General features: G+C 39.8%; 1 protein-coding gene across 3 annotated transcripts; it reads left to right on the forward strand.

Moving 5' to 3' along the window:
- The first annotated feature begins 70 nt into the window (after window positions 1-70).
- On the forward strand, window positions 71-23,417 carry RAB23 (RAB23, member RAS oncogene family). Of its 3 annotated transcripts, XM_082639278.1 has the most exons (8): window positions 71-324; window positions 876-903; window positions 6,217-6,436; window positions 8,954-9,039; window positions 15,213-15,369; window positions 17,145-17,227; window positions 18,057-18,149; window positions 20,066-23,417. In XM_082639278.1, the coding sequence occupies exons 3-8, from the start codon at window positions 6,282-6,284 to the stop codon at window positions 20,203-20,205; spliced, it is 714 nt and encodes a 237-aa protein (XP_082495404.1). In that variant the 5' UTR covers window positions 71-324; window positions 876-903; window positions 6,217-6,281; the 3' UTR covers window positions 20,206-23,417. The 3 variants fall into 3 exon arrangements, with proteins under 3 accessions (XP_082495404.1, XP_082495403.1, XP_082495405.1); XM_082639277.1 differs by lacking the exon at window positions 876-903; XM_082639279.1 differs by lacking the exons at window positions 71-324; window positions 876-903 and adding an exon at window positions 1,970-1,988.
- Window positions 23,418-23,662: the final 245 nt, after the last annotated feature.

Raw genomic sequence — 23,662 nt, forward strand, 5'->3', positions numbered from 1 at the left:
GCAGCGGGGCGAGGCCGGCGGCGCGCGCGTGCGCACTGAAAGTCCGGCGCATGCTCCGAGTGCGGGGCGTCCGCCGCAGAGGGTAGGCGAGTCTCCCGCGCCCTACCCTCCGTGGCGGGGCCGCAGCGATCTGCTGGTTCCAAGTCCTTCTGGCCAGTAAAGTTCCTGAAAAAAGTCACAGTCATTCTTAAAAAAGCAAAAGAGGGCGCGAGCCGGTCGGAGGCCCTGACGGGGGCTGGCGCACCGGGCGGCGGAGACGGCGGTTACACCGCGACCAGGAGGAGCGGTCGCGCCGGGCGGCGGGCGGCGGGCGGCGCGGGGACGGTGAGTAGCGGCTCGCGCCCGGGGCGGCTGGCCGCACTCATCGCCCTCGACCGGGGCTGGCTGCGGAGGACCCGCCCGTCCCCGCGGCCCGGGATGTGCCCACCGGGGGCCGGACAGGGGCTCGGCGGGAGCCTCCAGGCCGGGCGCCCCTCCCCGGCCCGGCCGCCGCGCGCGCACTTCGAGTGCGGGGCCCGGGTCCCCGCGGCAGGCGGTTGGCGCAACCCCCGGCGCCCCCTCCCCTCCCCGCGCCCCCGCCTCCCTGGGGTGGCCCTCGGGCGGGGAGGTGCAGCGGGGCGGTGGGGACTGGGCGTTAGGTGTGGGTTGGGGCTGGCGGGGAAAGGGCCTAAGCCCCACCCTGGCTTCCAGACCCCGTCCTGGGCGGCGGGCCCCTTCCCTGCCTGCGGCCCCACCCAGCCCGGGTATTGCTCGGGTTCCGCTCGAATATGAATGATCCTGACTACGCGGTCTCCTTGACACTGGTTACCGCAGTGTCACTTCACTCGGGGATCCCAGTGGCAGTACAGTCTGAAAAAGGCTGTCTACTTCTCCAGGTTTTATGTAACTCCTGACATCTTCTAGGTAACTTCATTGAACTTGAGAAGTTTTTCAGTGTTTTTATAAATATAATCATACCTGTGCTGAAGTACAGGCTGTGATGAAAAAGCCACCCTTTCGATCAGTGAGTTAACTCATCCTTTACTTTTCTAATGTATTGGACGGCTGTTGGTTGGCAAAAATCTTTAAAATTAAACTTGGAAAAAGAACACATGTAAAGTGTTACTGTCAAGCTTTTAAAGTATTGTACTCAGAATTATGCTAATTTTCTAAGAATTTAATTGTTTTGGTATGGTTCTTAAAGTCTGCAGAGTAGTGGCTGATAATCACAGGAGTCAGACTGCCTGTGTTAAAATCTGATTCCACTTACTTTTCTTTACAATTTATTATTTTAAAAATTATTATATAGTAAAATTGACTTTGTTGGGGGGTGTGCAATTCTGTGAATTTTAGATATATGTAACCACCATAACAGTCAGAATTTAGAACAGTTCGATCACCTCCAAAACACTCATGCTACCCTTTTATATCCTCCCCCTTACCCCAACCCCTGGCAATTACTGATCTTTTCCAGAATGTCATAGAAATGGAGTCATGCAACATGTAACCTTCTTTCACTCAGCATAATGCCTTTGAGATTCCTTCGAGTTGTTGGATGTATCAACAATTTATTCTTCTTTTATTGCTGAGTAGTATTCTGTTAGATGGATGTGCTCCCAATGAAGGACATTTGGATCGTTTCCAGTTTTTTGTGATTATGACTATAGCTACTATAAACATTGCTATACAGGTTTTTGTGTGAACATAAGTTTTCATTTCTCTAGGGTACTGCTAAGATTGGGATTACATGATCATATAAAGTATGTTTAACTTTGTAATACACTGTCACACTGATTTCCAGAGTGGCTCTATCATTTTGCATTCTCACCAGCAACATGTGAGAGTTCCAGTTGCTTCACCTCCTCTCTAGCACTTTGTATTGTCGGATTTTTTTGTTTAGCCTTTCTAATAGGCGTGTAGTGGTATCTCGTGGTCTTAATGTGTCTTTAACTAATGGCTAAAGATGTTGAATATCTTTTCATGTACTTAATTGGCATATATAATCTTGGGTGAGTATCTGGCCAAGACTTTTGCCTATTTTTAAATTCAGTAGTTTCTTTCTTATGTTGAGTTTTGAGGGTTCTTTATATGTTCTGGATACAAGTTGTTAGATATGTTTTGCAAAAGTTTCTTGCAGTCTATAGCTTCTTTTCATTGTTTTAACAGTGTCTTTCACAGAGCTAATGTTTTTAATTTTGATGAAATCTAACTTATCCATATTTCCTTTTGTACATCTTTTGGTAGCATGTCTAAGAACTTTGCTTAATCCCAGGTCAAGAAGATTTTCATCTTCTAGATATTATAGTTTTATATTTAGATCTATAATCTATTTTAAATTATTTATATAAGGTATGAGATTTAGGGGAAGGTTTACTTTTTTGCATATGAATGTCCAGTTGTTCCATCACCATTTGTTGAAAAGACTGTCTTTTCTCCATTTAATAGTTTTGCACCTTTGTCAAAAATCAATTGGCTGTATTTGTGTGGGTCTATTTTGGCCCTCTGTTGTGTTCCATTGATTTCTGTATCTTTCTCTTTGCCAGTATCAAACTTTCTTGATGGATGTAGTTTTATAGTGTCTTAAAATTGGGTAGCATAATCTTCTCCAACTTTATTCTTTTTCAAAATTGTTTTAGGTATGCTAGTTCATTTGCCTTTCCATATAAAGTTTAGAATCAGCTTGTCTCTAACTACAAAATATTCTGCTGGTACTTTGGAATTATATCAAACTGTAGATCAATTTGGGGAGAATTGCTATTTTTACTTTGTTGAATCTTTCAATCTGTGAACATGATGTATCTTTCCATTTATTTCTTTGTTTCATTAGTGTTTTGTAGTTTTCAGTATACAGATCCTGTACATGTTTTGTTAGATTTATGCCAAAGTATTTCATTTTGGGAGGAAACTATTGTAAATATCATTTAAAAAAATTTTGGCTTCAAATTGTACATTGTTAAGATATTAGAGGTACAGTTGAGTGTTGTGTGTTGCTCTTGTATCCTGTGTCCTTGCTAAACTCACTTATTAGTTCCAGGATTGTTTGTTTGAATCCTTGGAGTTTTCTAGATAGAAAATCATGTCATCTGTGAATAGAGATAGTTTTTTCCCTAATCTATAAGCTTTTTAAGTATTTTAGTTGCCTGTTGCTCTGGCTAGGCCTAATGATAAACAGGAGTAGTGACAGTGGACATCCTACCTTGTTCTCAATCTAAGGGGGAATCAAATCTGTCTTTCAGAATTAAGTGTGATGTTAGCTATAGATTTTTTTTTAATAGATGCCCTTTATCAGGTTGAAGAAGTCGTCTTCTGTTTCTAGTTTGCTGAGAGTTTTTTTCACAAATGGATGTTGATGTGGTTTTACTTCTTTACTCTGTTAATACAGTGGATTACACTGATTGATGTTTGAGTATTGAACCAGCCTTGCATTCCCAAATAAAGCCCATTTGGTCCTGGTTATTCTTTTTATATATTGCTGGATGCGATTTACTAATATTTTGTTGAGGATTTTTGCATTTGTGTTCATGAGGGGTTATTTGTTTAGTTTTCTTTTTTATACTGTCTTTGTGTGGTGCTGGTATCAAGATAATGCTGGCTTTATAAAATAAGTTAGGGAGTGTTTTCTCCTCTTCTGTATTCCGGGGGAGAGTATGTATCATTCTTGAAAAGTTTGGTAGAATTCTCCAGTGAAATCACCTGAGCCTGGAGATTTCTTTTTGAGTTTTTAAAGTTATAAATTCAATTTTCCTAATGGTTATATCAATTTCACTGATTTCTGCTCTTTATTATTCCCATCCTTTTGCTTGCTTTGGGTTTATTTTGCGATTCTTTTTCTAGTTTTTTGAGGTGGGGGCTTAGATTATTGATTGAGACTTTTCTTCTTTTCTAAGGTAAGCATTTCGTGCTGTAAATTTTCCCTCTCAGCAGTATGTTAGCTGTGTCCCATAAATTTTGACATATTTTCATTTTAATTCAATTCAGTTATTTTTTGAATTTCTCTTGGGCTTCTTCTTTGGCCCATGGGTTGTTGAGAAATCTGTGTTTTTAATTTCCAAATGTTTGGAGATTTTCCTGTTATCTTTCCATTACTGATTTCTAGTTTGATTTCATTGTGGTCCCTTTATTTGGCTTTTGTTGAGGGTTGTTTGATGGCCTAGAATATGTTCTATTTTGGTATATGTTCAGTGGGTGCTTGAAGTATATTCTGCTGTTGTTGCGTGGACAGCTCTATAAATGTTGATTGGATTCTGACAGTTTTCTGTTTTTAGAATTTCATTTTGTTTTATTGTGTTTTATACTGTTTTTGAGTATCTCTTTGTGTAACTTGTTTAGCTGCATAGGTAATTTATCAGAGTCTGTTGGAGTCAACATTTTACCAGTTCTAGTGAAGTAAAGAAACCTTACCTCCCTTTTGTCCTCTTCCACGTACAATTTTTTTTTTTAATTTGGCTGCGCAAGGTCTTAGTTGCAGCATGTGGGGTCTTTGTTGCAGCATATGGGATCTTTGTTGCAGCACGCGGCATCTTTTTTTTTAGTTGCAGCACGTAAGCTCTTTTAGTTGCGGCATGCGAGATCTTTAGTTGCGGCATGCAGGATCTTTAGTTGCAGCACACAGGATCTTTTTTTATGTTTTTATTATTTCTTTTTTTTTTTTTTTTTTTTTTTGTGGTACACGGGCCTCTCACTGTTGTGGCCTCTCCCATAGCAGAGCACAGGCTCCAGACGTGCAGGCTCAGCGGCCATGGCTCATGGGCCTGGCCGCTCCACGGTATGTAGGATCTTCCTAGACCGGGGCATGAACCCGTGTCCCCTGCATCGGCAGGTGGACTCTCAACCACTGTGCCACCAGGGAAGCCCAGGATGTTTTTTCAGTTGCAGCATGTGGGCTCGCGGCATGCAGGATCTAGTTCCGTGACCAGGGATTGAACCTGGGCCCCCTGCCTTGGGAGCACGGAGTCTTAACCACTGGACCACCAGGGAAGTCCCCTCTTCCATGTATAATTACTTGTCTTAAATGTTTTCTCTACATATATTGAAAACCATATTGAACAGTATTATAATTTTTCTTTCAACTGTCAAATGTAACATAGAACATTTAAGAGAAGTCTGCTATATTTACCCATATTTTTGCTTCTGTCATCTTCTTTCTCTTGTTCCAGTACTTTAAGTTGTTGTTTTAATCATTTAATTATGTCTGAAGTGGAGACCTAGAACCTGTACTTTAACAAGTGCTCCTAGATGCTTCTTACAATCGTGCAAGTTTGTGAAGCATTAGGGACAATTACTGCGACTCCATTAGGGGCAAAGAAAGGAATGTTCTTCACATTTCAGACATGTTTTATGTAGTGGTTGTATAAATGGATTTTTGGTTAAGGTAGCTGGAATATAATAGCTAAGTAGGCAGGAACTTAACTAATAATTTTAAGAAGAAATATGAACAAATTGGCTTTCTGTTCTTTTCAGTCTAAAATGCGAACAGTACACATTCTATTACTTTCATTATATGAGTAACTGTAACTAGTCTGAAACTAATGAAAAAAATGCATGGTATAAGATGATGTGTAGAGGATCCATTGTAATCTAAACACTAAAGCACTGTAACTAAGAGCCCGATGCTATCACGTGGTTGCATAGCATTATACAAAACCCTTCCTTAGGGTGCTGTTCTAGGGACATTGATTATTACCTGTGAGGATGAAGAGCAGTTTCCTTAGATTTTGTATTTGTTGCCCATTTGGTGGTAACTATCCATGGAGGATTTATTATGGTATATGAAACTACCATTTTTTTGAATGCCTAACTTTCACTGTGCTAAGGACTTTGTATCTATCATTGATCAACAGTCCTGTGAGGTAAATATCCTCAGGAAACTGAAGCTTCAAGGGGTTAAGCAATAACTTCACTAAGAGCACAGAACCAGTAAATAGCAACTAGTAAGTCAGGCCTCGACTCTTAACGCTCATACTCTAGTCTCAGTGAAAGGCAGAACTATGTAATCTAGGCATTTATTGGTACCTGGAAGTCATACATTCTGCTGTTGTTAAGGATGCAAAAGTGAATGGTATTATTGTCTCTCTTTTCAAGGAATTTTCATGATCTGAACAGGGTGGGGAGGGGGCCTTCATCACAGAAAAAAATTCTTACAGTTCATTATGATTATTTCTTGATAAAACAATTATAGCTTATTTTATTTTATATAGTTTTTATGTCATGAAAAAATAACTTCATTTTAAACCACAGATTTGAGAGAGAAGATCGGATCACCTGGAATTAAATTTGGCACAGAAACCTTTTCAACTCCAAAAATGTTGGAGGAAGATATGGAAGTGGCCATCAAGATGGTGGTGGTAGGGAATGGCGCAGTTGGAAAATCAAGTATGATTCAGCGGTATTGCAAAGGCGTTTTTACAAAAGACTACAAGAAAACCATTGGAGTTGATTTTTTGGAGCGACAGATACAGTATGTACTTGGCCGTTTTATCCTCTTGGTTTTGATATGTGAGCTGTGTCCAAGAGTTTGCTCAGAATAATAGTAACTGAGTACAATACAATCCAAGGCTAGGTATCTAGTGGCAGCGGGTTTTCAGTTATTCACTCCTTTGTGTGTCTTCGTCTTCTTTTTTCCCCTTCCCCCATCTCTTCCCTTCCTCTCTCATTTTTTCTTCTTTTTTTTTCCTACACTTCTCCCTTCTCTCTTTTTCTGTCTTACATCTGTTTTATATTTATTGGTGGCACCCTGGGCACTTCTTAAACACAAACTGACGCTTGATTCTACTGAGATTTCTGTCCACTATTTTATTTGGAAGGAAAGTTACCTGTCTCACAGAATAATTTTCATCTCTTATATTATGGGATCTGTTTGTGTAAAATGTCTCTTCTCTTTTTAAAACTGGGCATATAGAAGTTAGGAATTAATAATTTGTTTTTACTTTAAAGAAATAAGAGAAAGATTTGAGAGGATTAAATACTCCTGTGAAAAGGAAATCCAGTCGGATTCTAAAACACATCAAAGTAACACTTTTTGTCATTAGTCCTGAGAACTTTTAAGGATATTTTAAATTGTAGGAGAAACATGAAACAAATCTGATTTAACTATCCCAGGCACTAGCATCAAAGATAATTGTGTTCATTGTTTTAAAGATTGTTGAATTTATAATCTGTATTCTGTTACCCTCTTTTTAAAAATACTTCTCTATTTGCTTCCTTTCTTAGATATTTTAAGGGGATTCATTTTAAATCTTGATGATGTTTATTTTTTGCACTTGCTATCTGGACCAAATTAATATTTTAAGTATACAGTTGACCCTTATTATTCATAGATTCCATATTTATATTTTAAGTATGCAGTTACTTCTCATTATTTGTGGATTTCATATTTGCAAATTCACTGCTTGCTAAAATTTATTTGTAACCCCAGACTTAGTACTCCCAGTACTCTGGTGGTCATTTGTGGACATGCACAGAGCAGCAAAAAATTTGAGTCACTTATACACACACGTCTGGCTGAGGTTGAACAAGGCGACCCACTGCGTTTTTGTTTCATCTCTCATACCGTACATGAGTGGCCTTTTCATGTTCTGTTTTTGTGCCACATTTTTGTGCTTTTTATTGGTAGTTTTGCTGTTTAAAATGGCCCCAAGCCGAGAGCTGAAGTGCCGTCTGGTAAGCTGTGACGTGCCTTATGGAGAAAACACATGTATTAGATAAGCTTCGTTCAGGCACCAGTTATAGTACTGTTGGCCATGGGTTCAATGTTAATGAATCAACAGTGTATGTTAAATAAGGTGTGTTTAAACAGAACAATGCAAAAAACAAGGTTATATATTGATCAGTTGATGAAATTGTAACCAGGGGCTCACAGGCACCTCACCCGCCTGGTATTTTCCCTCAGAGGAATGGTTCAGGATTTGCTAATTCAGTGTTGGCAGTGACTCTGTAGAACAGAACTACTGCCTACGAATAAGACAACAGGTGTGACAGAACAGAGTTAATTTGGGGGTTAAAGGGCAACCAAGCAGTAAGCTGCTTCTTTCCTTTCTTACTATTCTCCCCCATTAGAATAGGGTAGCAGGAGGAGGGCAAGCACTGACCTAAGGGAACCCTTTCCCAGGACAGCTGACCCTGGGTGTCCAGGATCCCACGGACACCAGCGTCCACAGGCACTCAGTCCCTTGTATAAAATGGCATAGTATTTGCATTTAACCTACACACGTGCTCCCATAGACTTTCAATCATCTCCAGATTACTTATAATATCTAATATAATGTAAATGCTGTGTAAATAGTTGCCAGGCACACAGTAAATTCAAGTTCTGCTTTTTGGAACTTTCTAGAATTTTTTTTCCAAGTACTTTCTATCCGCAGTTGGTTGAATCCTCAGGCGTGGACCCCTCGGATACTAGTCTTAGAGTCACCACTATCTGTGACTGTGGTTGAAGGAAAAAACATGACAGATAAATCCAAATCGTGTAAAATTACAGCTTTAGGGGAGTGTCTTTCACCCTTTACTCGCACTGTTGGTAATGGTATCAGCATTTAAAAGCACTCAGACTTTTTCAGAGTGAAACCAGCAATATAGTTGTTTTTTTAAAATAAGTAAGTAAATCAATTTATTTATTTGTTTATTTATTTTTGGCTGCGTTGGGTCTTCGTTGCTGTACGTGGGTTTTCTCTAGTTGTGGTGAGCAGGGGCTACTCTTTGTTGCGATGCGCGGGCTTCTCATTGTGGTCGCTTCTCTTGTTGTGGAGCATGGATTCTAGGCGCACGGGCTTCAGTAGTTGTGGCACACGGGCTTAGTTGCTCTGCGGCATGTGGGATCTTCCCGGATCAGGACTCGAACCCGTGTCCCCTGCATCGGCAGGTGGATTCTTAATCACTGCACCACCAGGGAAGCCCAACAATGTAGTTTTAATACTTCCAGATTTGAAAAATAAAGACATTTCCTTTGCATATGAAATACATTCATCTCTTGTTTCAGAGTTAATGATGAAGACGTCAGGCTCATGTTATGGGATACCGCAGGTCAAGAGGAGTTTGATGCAATAACAAAGGCGTACTATCGAGGTAAATCATGGGTGTCTTTAGTTTGTTTTGACATGTTCTTTTAGCTGAACAAAGAACTTTGCTTTTCTTGTTTCCCATAGAAGGATTTCTCTTTAAGAATATTTAAATTAATTCCAAAGTATTTTTTAAAACCCCAGGCTATTATTCTTCTAAAGATCTTGTTGGGTGGTAAATAATACTCTGTGCTATAGACTGTTTATTTCTGCCTTAGAATTACATGACTCATATAGGCATTCCCAGACCTAATAAGTCAGAAGTTGTGAAAAGTCTTCTCTGACTCCAGGGAAATGACTACATAGAGTGGAAACTAACATAAGAAAAAGTAAAGCCCTGGCAGACAAGATGGCATTTTGTTATGATATTTAATGTGGGTAAAGCCTTCTCTAGGCTATACGAGTTCAGGGAAGTATGAGATACCTGTGAAAAGGAAGAGCTACAATGATAGGATCTAAGACTAAATAAACTGTGGGGGAAATTCCTCTTTTTACCTACCTAGCTTTCTTCTCTAAATTCTCAGCCTAAAACATATGTTCTTTTTGTGTGGAAAAAAATAGGTTGGGTTATTTCTTTTTAAGCTTTTGACAATGTGATGTGGCAGTATTACTTTTTAACTAGTATGGTTATTTTTGGAGAAAGTATTATCATTATGTCTCTCTAATTTAAAAGGACAAAACTGTGTGAGTCTACAATTATCTCAAAATAAAGTTTAACTTAAAAAAAGACAAAACTGGTCAAATGTCAAAATGATTTGATTCGTATATGAATAAAAAGGAGAAAACATTGGAACTGTACAGTTAAGTAGCTCATTTGGGTTCCTAGTTTAAAGAAAAAGACCAGGTAGCTAAACATATTTTAATATCCACTGCCATAAGACTTTGTTCAACATTATTATCTTCTAATTTTTTTAACTTGACTCATCCAGTTTGTTGCAGACTTCTTGTTTTAACTTGTTAGATGTCCATGAATCATACGGTTTCTCTTTCATATGTTTACAAAAAACATTCTTTGCCAGAAACTAAAAAGAGAGCCCATAATTGTTAGTATTTACATCTTAATTTATATGGGTGATGTTCAAATTTCTTTTCACTTTGGTTCATTTGGACTAAAAGGCTTTAAACAGCATTGATTTCCCTGTGTTTAACATTTTAACTTAAAGCAATCTTAAGTGTATAAATAGATCTGTTAAAAGTTTTTTTTAAAATGTAACGTTTTTTAGCCAACTATGTTAAAATGGCAAAGAGGGTGGATACTGAGACAGGTCTTAAGCTTGAGCTTTTTCCCTCACATCCCTATTTGAATTAAGGAACAAACAGTGGCAATGTTACATGAATTTGAGAAATGGCATATTGGACTTATATGCTTTTTTTTTTTTTTTTTTTGAGGTTCTATCAGAGTGCTTTTGGTTGCTGACAGCAGAAAAGCAATTTCAAACCGACTTATTTAGCGTCTGTTGACTTGTTACTGGGAGTAGCTTTCATTTGTGGTTTGTTGGGACTGTAACCTTGCTGATTCTCCTGGCTGGCCGCCTCCCTGTGTGGGGTTCCTCTTCATGCTGATTTTCCTCTTGTCTGCAAGTTTGCTACCATCGACAGTGCTTTTTGTTCACATTCTTGGGGACCGAGGGTTACTTCCCACAACAGTGGACCAAAAGTCCAGAGCTTTTACCTGATTAGACCACCTTTGACCAGATTACAGTGAGTAGTCAGAGGAAGGTGATTGCCCTAATGGGCTTGGCGCACTTGGGGCTCCCCCAAGGCAGAGGGAAGTTTAGCTGCCTAAACCATAGGCTATTGTACAGAGGGGGAGAGGTGTTCTTGGGGACAGGGCACTGGATGGCAGCTAGGCACCAGGTAATATCTGCTACTAATATAGATTCAGATGATATAATTAAATAAAGAGTAGGAAGAAAAGGTAAGGTGGGCAGAATGAGTTAAGATAGAGATTTAGTGATAGAAACACTATGCCTTATAAAATTACGACCGACTTATGTCCTAAAAATGTGTTATTCAAGATGCATAAAAATTATATTTAAAAAAGAAAAAATTTTTTATAATTCATTTAAAAGACCTATTATAGCAAGACCATTGCTCCAAGGCATCGTTATGTTCTTAGAATGCTAGCTTAATTGTACAGTGAGACATGTGGAAACATGATCTCCTTATCGGTAGGTTAGAACAGAGCACAGATCATATTAGGAAGCCTTTGGGAGCCCAGATGACTCCTGTTAAACCCTTAAGAAAGTCCACCCTAGGCAGCAGAAACTGTACTTAGTACAGAAAGTTACATACAACATGAAGTAGATTTTTATTACAGTTTTTTACTAAGACTTGGTTCTCAGGAAAAAAATGCTTCTAAGTATATGTAAATTAGGTTATAGACTTGAGACCTATTATTTGATATCATGCACATAAGTAGAAGGAAACCCTTATTTTCTTTTTTTTTTTTTGCTGTACATGGGCCTCTCACTGCTGTGGCCTCTCCCGTTGTGGAGCACAGGCTCCGGACGCACAGGTTCAGCGGCCATGGCCCACGGGCCCAGCTGCTCTGCGCACACGGGATCCTCCCGGACCGGGGCACGAACCCGTGTCCCCTGCATCGGCAGGCGGACTCCCAACCACTGCGCCACCAGGGAAGCCCTGTTTTCTTAAAAAATAATTTTTTTCACAAATATAAATGAATATAAATTGTTGGAAATGAAACAGCTCTGGACAAGAAGCTAGTTATAAGTTATAATTATAAATGCAAGAATTAAGGAACAACAGAATTAGACTATGCAAGTCTGAGGTTTGTTTTGAAATTATGTGAGCATGGAATCTGTGACAGATTGGTTCATTGAATAATTTATGTGCTTTAGATTGTATAGAATGTCAAAAAGAATAAGGGACAGCATTTTAAATCCTGAGTAGTATCTATAATAGTATTTTTAAAGCCTTTGCCAGTGTTCGCTAAAGCAGTGTTTCTTAAACTTGACTGTGCACAGCAATCCCCTGGGGAGCTCATTAAAATGCAGACCGAATTTGTAGATCTGTGGGTGGCTCCGAGAGTCTGCATTTCTACAGCCTCCCAGGTGGCACTGATGCTGCTGTCGGCCACACTCAGGACCAGCCTACAGACCATCTTGTAGGATCTGTCAGTGATTTGAGGATAGAATTACTCTCTGCACATTATGTGTCTTGGAGAGTATTTTCTGAATTGCATTAAAATATAGTGACTTTTTTGGAATGATCTTATTAAGGAGGAATAAATACTTGCTATTGATGATCTTATCATTGACACCAAAAATTTATTCAGAGCTCTGTATTTTTGATGCATGGACAAGTGAGGTAGTTTATTAACTGTTAGAAGTGATCCATTTATGGGTGACTTACTGTTATCTATGATAATGAAGAAACTTTTCCAATGGTGCAATTTTTAGGGTGGGTAGTATTGAAGGAAGATTGAATAGTAGGAAAATAAAGGTCTTTGTAAAATATATGGGTAGAAAACACTAGCTGCCTTTCACTATTAACAACAGAGAAATTAAAACAACTTTCCCAAAAATGGCTGGTACAAACACAGAGCTAGGGGTCCAAGGAAGAAAAAGAAGGGAGAGCAGTGTGGGGTGATTTTAATTTACTTTATTATTTTTTTAGGGTCATTTTACACCTCCCCCCCACACGCACACACACACAGCTGGGTGGGTGTGGGATGTAGAAGTGAGAGGCCAGGGAAAGAAGGGAGAACTGTGCATAAAGGGTGCAGTAATGAGCCAGTTACTACTGCAGGCGGGGAGATGTGCCTCCGGGTGACCCCACCCCAGGGAAGCTGAGGTTTTTATCCCCGCTCACCCCTCCCCAGGCATCCAGTCTCCTTAGGGGGTGTGCTAGACCACCCCTGGCAGAAGAGCAGAGCGCCCCCTGCAGCCTGTGCTGGAGGGTCGGGGCGGGGAACACACAGGGCACCTGTTGGGGGAGGGGGTACCGTGCTCACCTCCCTGGTGGCTTAACTGAATCCAGGTCCCTCCTCCTCCTCCTCAGAGGGCACTGTGGCCCACCCCGCCCAGTGTGGTCTCTCTACCCAGTCCTCCACTAAATAATTTTGGGTTTTATGGACAGACTTTTTCTTTTATCCTTTGCTCCTTGATTTTTCAAACAAAATTGTGCTTTTCTTAGTTAATCATTCTTACTGCCCATATCTCTGGCACCATCTGCTTAGTTTTTTTTGTTAGTTGTTTTTGTTTTGTTTTGTTTTGTTTTGTGGTACGCGGGCCTCTCACTGCTGTGGCCTGTCCCACCGCGGAGCACAGGCTCCGGACACACAGGCTTAGCGGCCATGGCTCACAGGCCTAGCTGCTCCGCGGCATGTGGGATCCTCCCGGACCGGGGCACGAACCCATGTCCCCTGCATTGGCAGGCGGACTCTCAACCACTGCGCCACCAGGGAAGCCCAATGTGGACCGTTTTTTAAAGGCTTTACTGAATTTGTTACAATAGTGCTTCTGTTTTATGTTTTTGGTTTTTTGGCCCCGAGGTATGTGGGATCTTAGCTCCCCAACCAGAGATCGAACCCGCACCCCCTGCATTGGAAGGCAGAGTCTTAACCACTGGACCGCCAGGGAGGTCCCCAAAAAAGTTTCTTAAAGTATGATTAAATAATGTTTTATTTGTAGTTTAAGTAAATGTTAGAGTTCAAGTAAATATAAATTTGTCGTCCAATATGCTAGTGTGATCTCTTCAGTTTTACTTCTCCTTCAATTCTGAGCAAGTCTCAGGCTGTGTCTGTCAATCTGCCTGTCCCCCACTCCTCAGTTTTGCATAATTAATTTATTCTTTGGTCCAAAGCCTGTTCTAGAGGAGAGAAGCCTCTGCTTTTACAGTCATAGTGAACTGCTGGTTTTTTCCTTCATTAATTGTTCTTTGGGTTTCTACCATATTCCCTCAGGTGATAAACAAACCTTTTTTGGCCCTAGAGTGTCTTAGGTAGCCCAGGTATGTGTGTCTTGAGTCTTAGTAGGAAACTCTTACACCTGGGGTATCTGGAAGGAAGAAGTAGCAGTGAGGAACCCTCTTGACTCCAGGACGATTTTCTCTTCTCACCTGTTTTTGTCACTGTGCTGCCTGATTCAACAGCAAATCATTGGTAAAAACCCTCTTCCAGAAGGTTGATGCTTATTTTTAAAATGGGATATTATCAACCTAATGTGATAGTTGATAGTTAAAATATTGTCAACCTAATGTGATAGTTGATAGTTAAAATATTGCGAGTATGGTATGGGAATTATGCAGTTAAAGAGGGTGAAAAACTAAATTAAACTCTTTTCCTCTCTACTATATATAAATATTTTACTCTTGGCACTGGTTCCTAAATTACATTCTTTAGCATTGATGGTATTCTGCTACTAAAATAAAATAATATAGATTTTTTAAAATAAGTAAATAGAATGAGAAAATTATGATTTTTTCTCTCATAGACTTTCCTTAAATCTGTGCCAAAAGAAATTAAGAAGCAGGTGACAGATATTAAAGAGAAGAACTCAGCAACTCTGTCATTCATGCCTAGTTTACTGTTCTCTCTGGCTTTTACAGTGTTATTAAATATATCAGTATTTTGTGGTGTTCCACAAGGAATGTGAATAATTTTGAGGGTACTTTGGCACTTGCACAAATTTGAGAACCACTATTCTTTGTAAAAATTGGTTCTTTGAATTAGAAAATAGAGTTTATATGTTAAAAAAATAGGGCTGCCCTGGTGGCACAGTGGTTAAGAATCCACCTGCCAATGAAGGAGACACGGGTTCGAGTCTTGGTCAGGGAAGATCCCACATGCCACGGAGCAACCAAGCCCGTGTGTCACAACTACTGAGCCTGCGCTCTAGAGCCCGTGAGCCACAACTGCTGAAGCCCGCGCGCCTAGAGCCTGTGCTCCACAACAGGAGAAGCCACTGCAATGAGAAGCCTGCACACCACAATGAAGAGTAGCCCCCGCACACTGCAACTAGAGAACAGCCCGCGCAGCAACGAAGACCCAACACATCCAAAAATAAAATAAATTAAATTAAAAAAAAAAGCAGTGCTACAAAGATGAGTTCAACATTTATTTACATAAAAATTGTTTTGAATATGTAAAAGTTTCCCTCACCCTGCATAGGATTGTTTCATTAATGTAAATAACGTTTTTATTTTGTGAATTTACAGGAGCCCAGGCTTGTGTGCTTGTATTTTCCACCACAGACAGGGAATCTTTTGAAGCTATTTCCAGTTGGAGAGAGAAGGTGGTGGCTGAAGTTGGAGATATACCAACTGTACTTGTACAAAACAAGATCGATCTCCTTGATGACTCTTGTATAAAGAAGTAAGGTGGCTACTGTTGAGGGGGTGGCTGTAATTCTGTAAAGCTAAAACCTATTTTAGTTTTTGCATACACTTACAAAATTTAGGAAAGTTTTTAAAAAGACTGCCTTATACTTAAAAATTTCTGTGAGCTATTGTGTGATTGGTTTGGGTTAAAAAAAAGTTCACACTGAATCACTAGTAAAGAAAATTAAAGGAGTACGTTTTGAAAGCCCTTTTAGAATTCCAGGTCCTTGCAGCTCAAATCCAACTCCTCATGTGAAGTCAGATCTAGACAGAGTAAGAATGTTAAGAGAAACATCCCAGAACTTCCCTGGTGGTGCAGTGGTTAAGAATCTGCCCGTCAGTGCAGGGGACACGGGTTCGATCCCTGGTCCGGGAAGATCCCACATGCCGCGGAGCAACTAAGCCCGTGCGCCACAACTACTGAGCCTGCGCTCTAGGGCTCGCGAGCCACAACTACTGAAGCCTGCATGTCTAGAGCCCATGCTCTACAACAAAGAGAAGCCACCGCAATGAGAAGCCCGCGCACCGCAACAAAGCGTAGCCCCCGCTCACCGCAACTAGAGAAAGCCTGCGTGCAGCAACAGAGACCCAACGCAGCCAAAAATAAACAAATAAGTAAATTTAAAAAGGAAAACATCCCTAGATGTTTTAATATCTAGCATAAGTATGTTGATGAGTTTAAATAGGTAAGCAGTTCAGATTCATATTGTTTTGTATACCCAGAACCATTATGCTCACGTTTGTGAACAGAGTTTGGCATCCAGATAATTTCTCTGTGTAAGTATTTGTTTACTGCATTATTAACGTTTTGCTGGCTTTGAGAATACTTGGTGTTTACCTTATTTTTTTTATAAGTTCTTGTATTAGTTGTCTGATGCTGTATAACAGATTAGCCCAAAACTTAGTAGTTTAAAACAACAAACATTTATTATGTCACAGTTTTTGTGGGTCGGGAATTTAGGAGTGGCTTAGCTGGGTGGCTTGGTTCTGGGTTTTCATGAGGTTGCTGTCAATATGTTGCCGGGGCCTGTGGTCACAGGAAGGCTTTTGACTGGGGCTGGGGGGGTCTGCTTCCGGGATGGCACCCTCGCTTGGCCATGGGCAGGTGGCCTCTCCTTCGGGCTGCAAGTGTCCTCAGTGTGTGGCAGCCGCTTCCCCAGGCACGTGATCCCAGAGGAGGCAAGGTGGAAACCACAGTGCCTCTTATGAGGAGTCTCAAAGTCACACGCCATCACTTATGTATGTCATTGATGACACAGACCAACTTGATTACAGTGGGGGAGGGGAGGCGTATGGTAGAATCATTGGGAAATATTTTAGAGAATTGGGAGTCACAATGAAACTAAAATTAGGAGTCCACTGTTCTAGACACATCAATATACTGACTTCGGCTTTGGCAGCAAAGTAGTTTTGTAGCCAATAAGAGTAAGATAGGTAATGCAGTATAAGACTTTCAGAGTGTAATTAAATTCAGGTGTTTTTAATAACCGAAGAGAGAAAATTAAAGTAGTATATAAAGAAAAGTGACATTTAGTCATTTTAAGGCTAGAGTAAGTGACTTTATAGAAAAGTGTCTTGCAGTTACAGTGAGATGGCTGGTGTTTACCCCGCCAAGAGCAGTGACAGTTGAAAATCCTGCTCAAGCACTGAGTGTAGCTCTCACCTGTTCTGGAAGGGCTGACCGCCGTCCTCAGGCTGTATGCAGTAAATGTAATAAAACAAGTTCTCAGAAAGTACCTTTACATGCATTTTTTTCAAATTGATGTGTAGTGAGGAAGCTGAGGCACTGGCAAAAAAGTTGAAGCTGAGATTCTACAGGACTTCAGTGAAGGAGGATCTGAACGTGACGGAAGGTAAAGTGCCTTCTTAACAGTTAACAGCAGGAAGTTTGTTTATTCTTCTTATGCCTTTTATTTTTGTTGTTTAGAAATCGTATTTGTAACGAGAATAGAATTTTCTCTTTGTCATGTATCATTAAGTAAGGTTTAAAGGCTGATGCTGCTCTGAGTTTGAGTCCTTGATTATTTACTAATGTCTTTGAATAGTTGTTACTCTACAGCAAAACTCCGGTGGGCTTTTGTTTTGTTTTTTATCTTTAAAAATACAACTGGCCATGTGTGTGTGTTTTTCAAGCGTACCTTCTAAAATTGCCGCGTTAGAACCCCGCAGCGGTGGACACCCCACTAGGTAGTTACAGTGACCTAAACTTGTTTAATAGTGTCCTAGTTTAAGAAAGTGAGATTAGAGAGAGATGGTGGTTATTTTTCTCATTCCGGAATTGCTGCTCATTTTATTAGATTGCAGCTCAGCTGTTGCTTCAGTGTCCCCTGAATAGTGGTTTTCAGCTAAAGAAAGAGTCTTTTTAAGACTCAGTCAGTTTAGTGTTGCTGAATATTAGTCACTATTCAGGTACTTAAAACTAAAGAGCCAATGACTACAAGTAATATTTTATTTCTTTACTAATAAAATGCCAGTATATATTTATTAGTATTACCATTGTAATTAGGTATTACTCAGATAATTTCTAGAAGTTGAATTTTTTCAACTAGATTGTATACTTCTAACCATAATTTTAAATTTGTTTTGTAAGTATAAATATTATAGTAAGTGATGTGAAAGAACAGGTTTTACATGCATAATTATACTGACCTGGCAAGGGTTTTGGTTTTGTTTTCATTCCAGTTTTTAAATATTTGGCTGAAAAATATCTTCAAAAGCTTAAACAACAAATAGCTGAGGATCCTGAATCAATGCATTCAAGTAGTAACAAAATTGGTAAGTACCCAGGAAGTTTTAGCCCCATGTTTACCTGGTAAATTTATTTTCCATTCATTATTATCATATTTACTGGGTTTTTTTAAAGTACAGTGTGACTGGAAAGCGAGAGATGAGTGATTATTAACTTTAGTAGTATCAGCTCTCACTAAAAGGTATATTGAGTTAAAAGATTTTTTAACTGATGAATTTTCTAAAGGTCTGTTCTTTTTGAACACTTGTTTCTCTGACTTGACACTTGCACCATCTCCACACCTCTTCCCTTTCCTGCCACCTTGCTGAGCACCCATCCTGATTTTTAACATGAGATGCCAGCAGAGTTTAGTATTTCCTGGAGAACAGGAAGCACCTGTCCGCGTCTTACTTTTGGCCATGGCTTCTGGGAGGATGGGCGCCGGTCCTCTGTCCTAAGGACCTCCTGCCTGCACCCCACTCCTCACTACACACACACACACACACACACACAGCATTTTCTTGGCCTGTTTTAACGTTTCTTACTTTGCCCTTTTTATTGCATATGTTCCTACTGTCAGACACCTCACATGCTCTGAGAAACGGCAGGGCAGTTGTGATAAGCCGTTGTCTGGTCTGGTCTCCTGGGCCCACCCTGTCTCCCTCCAGTCTGCTGATTAAGGCCCTTTGATAGATTCTGGTTGTGGAACACATTCAATGCAGGCTTTCTTCATCCCAGCATTTAAAGACAGTTTGGTCCATCCTTCCTGTGCGGCCTCGTGCCCCACTTTTGTAATGTACCCTGTTTATGGTTCCACCACAGGGCCCGCTGTTTCTTGCGCCTGCAGGGCTGTCTTACTCATCCCTTTGCTCATTTTGGCTCTTCCGTTAAGAATAGCCTCCCCTTCCCACCTTCTGTTGAGAACTGTGCATCCCTCAAGGTCTATGGAGGAAGCTCTCGGCTATCTGTCTGGCTGAAACACAGCCTTCACTTCTCTTAACTGAACAGAGACCTGAGTGCAGGGCATTGCCAGGGGTCCAGTCCCTCCATGTAGTTTGTCCTTTCTTATGAATTAGGTGTGGTTGACCCTTCCTTTGAACCATCTGTGGGATCTTGTCTCTTTTATGACACTTAACATAGAGTGTCCTGTAGCATCACTGCCTGTTTGTAGCGTCTCACCTCACTCATCAGATTGTAAGCTTCTTGGGGGCAGGAATCAGTCTTAGTAGTCTTTGTGTCGCTCATAGTATCTCTGGCCCAGAGTCTTGTGTATTGTGGACGATAAATAGCCCGTAAACTGGAGATTACGTCTTAGAACCAACATTGTTCAAAATTAAAACTCTAACAGTTGAAAGTTTTTCTTTAGTTCATCCCTTTTGTCTGCTCATCACTTTGAGTATCTGCAGACCATTTTGCTGTTGTTTTAGCCTGGATAGGAACATCTGACATCACAACCAGCTCTTATATACGCAGTATCTTTATCAACATATCACAAATTCTGTTGTTAACTACAGGCAGGTACTGTTGAGGAAGTTCTATGATGTAAAATTAGTAAGTGAAGTTATTAAAATTATCATATTTACAGATTTAAAATTTCAAAACTAGATTGTTAGTGAAAAGAGTGTGTAGAGAAGCACACAAAGGGAGGAAAGAAGACCATACGTGCACTTCAGCCTACATGTGTGTACCACATCACTGCAGGGATGCGTGAGAACTCTAAACACGTGTGCCTTAGGCGAGGGGCTGGGGTGGGTGAGAGACTTCACTGTGACCCCTTTGGTTCCCTTTGAACTTTGAACCCTGTGTACTGGCTATTAAAAGTAAATGAAATGAAAACAAAAGCTTAAAACTGTAAATACTTGCATATGTTGCTGGTTTACTAAGAAGCTGGGTGCACAGTCTGCAGTAGGTGACCCTGAGGTCCGTTAGTGTTAACCTCTGTGTTTTCCCTCAACTTATCCAGGTGTCTTCAGCACATCTGCTGGGGGTCACTTGGGTCAGAATTCAAGTACCCTTAATGGTGGAGATGTCATCAACCTCAGGCCCAACAGACAGAGGACCAAGAAAAACCGAAATCCTTTTAGCAGCTGTAGCATACCCTAAAACGCTTCAGGGAGGAAGAAATTAATTGTATTGTGCAGTAAGATACATCCAGCTGTCACGGTATGTTACACAATTTTTTCGCAGACTTTGCACCTAATGGTTCTCTGAAAGCTGACAGACATAAACAGATAGCACTGCTCTGCAGTGCTTTTCAGAATGGAGCAAGATCTCTGGTGGAAAAATTACTGCCCTCTGGACTTATTTTAATTTTTTTACATTAGACGAAGCTTCTCCTGTTTTTGAAGGAATGCTATAAGAAACATCAAAAACAGGTTTTGCTGAATTTGAAATGCTGGAAAACGTAAATAAAATGCCTAAATATACTGGTACAGATTTTAATATTATGGGTCGAGGAAAGATAGCAACCCTTCTTTCTCTGAAATTGGTCATCTAGCTTTTCTAGGAAGTAGTATTGAATCTGAATACTGAAAAGAATAATATTGAAAGGCGAACCCTAATCTTGCCAGACTGCATTAGTATGTACTTTGGCAATGTTACTCGTGCAATATCTGTAGATGTGGAATGTGGAGGTACGTGCGCACGCAGATCCCTGGTTCTGGAGTAAACAGAAGGTGTGTGCAGTGTTTAAGGAAACATAGACTCTAACTCATTCATTCATGAAACCATTTACACATTTATGTGTATGTTACAAGTTTCTATTTTCAAATGAGAAATTCTAGACATATTTTGCAAAATGAGCTGAGATTTAAAAAATGCTTTTGTGCCAAAAATACCATACCTAATTTTCAGTGCTTTACCAGAATTTATACTGTTGATAATCTCTTTTAAAAGCAGTTTTCCTCTCTGACAGAGTAGATGAAAGAGTGTCTTAGTGCTAGAGCCCCTCCCAGGTGGCACTGGTTGCGTGCGGAATCTTTTCATGTCCCTGCACATGCATGGCGGGCTCGAGCTGGCGGCTGCAGGACCCCCGCCCTGTGCAGCGTGGCCGCCCTGTACCTAGTGCCTTTTGCTGTTGACAACGCAATTCTGAACTTTTAGGATTATGCTAACAATTTTTTTAAATACACAAGAGGTGATCTTTTGTCTTAAACCACATTACAGATTTTATAATGCCCTGCAACTCTAAAGCATCTTTTTGTTTACACATTTTTTGTATGGTATTTTGAGATTATCATTTAAAAATTTCTATAAACTTCAGTTTGTATAGCACTTTCTCAAGAGCTCTGTCAGCACCAAATGCAAAATAATTTCTTTTAATAAGTGATTTTAACATGTAATCATGTGGCAGAGCATACATTTTGTGACTTGGGACAGTAGCTTTCCAACTCAGATCATTAATTGCATGAACTCTGGTAAAACTGATTATCGTTCATCAATGACTTGTTTTTAACCCCTTGCAATATACCTGGTTTTTACAGGATTTAAGTATATGTAAAAATAACTTTTCTTGGAAAATGTGTCAAAGTCATTTTTCATTATTTCTACTGAATGCATAATGTTTTATATATTCCTTTTGTATGTTTTTTCTCTCTCGTTCTTTTTTTTTTTAAGTCTTCCATCTGCACCACCCTCATCCCCTGTCCAGATTAATGTTGAAAACATAATAGAATTTTGTAGGGCATGTCTTTAAGTGGTCAGGAGTGAAGGTTTGCTTTTCATAATATTGAAATAATCTGGCATTATCTATTTCAAAGTAATATGTTTATTTTTATGTCACCAGTTGTCACCACTCCCATTGCTGGCAGTGGGATAGGTGTTGGGGAAAAACTCTGTTCCTAACAATGGGTACCCGCTAGTGATTCCCTTTTCTACTCTCTGGAAATATAGTCCCTTTAATTTTTGCACAAAATATATTTTGCGTCAAATAGTCTTTAGTAGCAGAAAAATCACGTTACATAAAATGCTGTAGTTCTATTTCACATTAATTAAATGTGTGTGGGTAAAAGTTTGTTATTTTTCTATATTAAAAATATCTGATGATGGTTGCAGTTCCCCTGATATTTGTAATATAATTTTATGTATTTAGTTTTGTCCTTTTTTTTTAAACAAGAACTGAAGAGAGATCTTTGTTACACATTTGTATTTTTAATTTGCAATTCTGTATTTTACCTGACCATAATTAGTCATTTTAAATAATTAAGTAGGCCTAAAAATCAGCCACAAGTAATATGTTAAATACTTTCTCAATTCTAAAAACCTTCAAAATTGACATTATATTCTTTCACCTTGAGGCCTTTAATTCTTTTAAATAACTACTAATTTCTAATGAGTCATGGATGCTGAAGAAATACTAAGACCCCGGGACGTTGTGCATTTGTGCAGTAATAGCTTTCCTATGTCGTGGCTCATTTTTGGCTGTGGCGTGGCTGCCGTGTCTCAGAGTCCTCAGGATTCCTTTTCCTCTTTCAGTCTGCCTCTCAAATTAATAGTGTACAGATTAGGCCACATAAGGCGATATAATTAAATAAAACCAGGCTAAATGGTTTCCTTTTTATCTGCCCAGAGTTGACAGCACTCATGTACTTCTTCAAAATAAAGTAAAACTAACACTGTCAGAAGAGCCCCTCCCCATTGTGGCCGCAGTCCTGTGCTTTCTGGGTGCCTCAGACGCTGGCAGCGCAGTGCTTGGGAAGAACTCACTGATGGGCTCCACTGTGCCCAGGGCTCCAGGGCTTGGGTCTCCTCTGGGATCCTGGGATGGGGAAGTGGCCTCAGGACCTGACATTCCAACTTAAAGGGAACTACTTTAATGTAAAATATTGTTAATTTTTTCCCTCCTTTTTAAAACCTTTGAAATAGTTACTGGTAACTTGCTAAAGTGCTCTCGTTACTGTTACGGTATCTGTTTCTCTGAAAACAAAATGAACTGACAGGTGAAAATCTGTCCCACACTGCAGTCATCTAATGAACAGAGAAAGTCTGGGCTGATGTGGAGTGAACAGGAAGGGGAGGATTTCCAGATGGTGACGGTCTTTGGGAACGTGAGAAAAACTTGGTTGTCTGCTGAATTTTCAAAAAGCTGATAAAGAAAAAATGGCACAAAAAGAAAATTTTCTATCTCACAGTGAACCTAATGATAGCAAATTAGTCTGACAAATCAAGAGGATTTTACTAGTTATCAGTGAGAGTTAATGTTTCCCATGAAAGAATAGATTTAAATAAGGTGAACTTGGGCTGGCATCAAAACTATCATGAATGTCCTCAGATTGTAATTGCTTTTTATGAAGAGACATATAAATATATAAAACCAATCTGCAGCTTGACTGGTTTTTTTTCTTGAATTGTGAAAGAATACCTATCTTTTAATGAAAATTGAATCTGATATACTCATTCTGAAGTAGTATTTGGGGAAGCTAAAGTTTTTGTGTATCAGTAGCACTAGTTATTTTGAACAAATAAAAGTGTTCTATAGTTGCTGCATTTATCACAGATAAAAGAATAATCAATACACTGGTCAACCTTGTTAGTGAACAAAATGCAATCTAAATTAAGGTAT

The sequence above is a fragment of the Mesoplodon mirus genome (genome assembly GCF_964341445.2).
Source record: "Mesoplodon mirus genome assembly, chromosome: 12".
NCBI lineage: Eukaryota > Metazoa > Chordata > Mammalia > Artiodactyla > Ziphiidae > Mesoplodon > Mesoplodon mirus.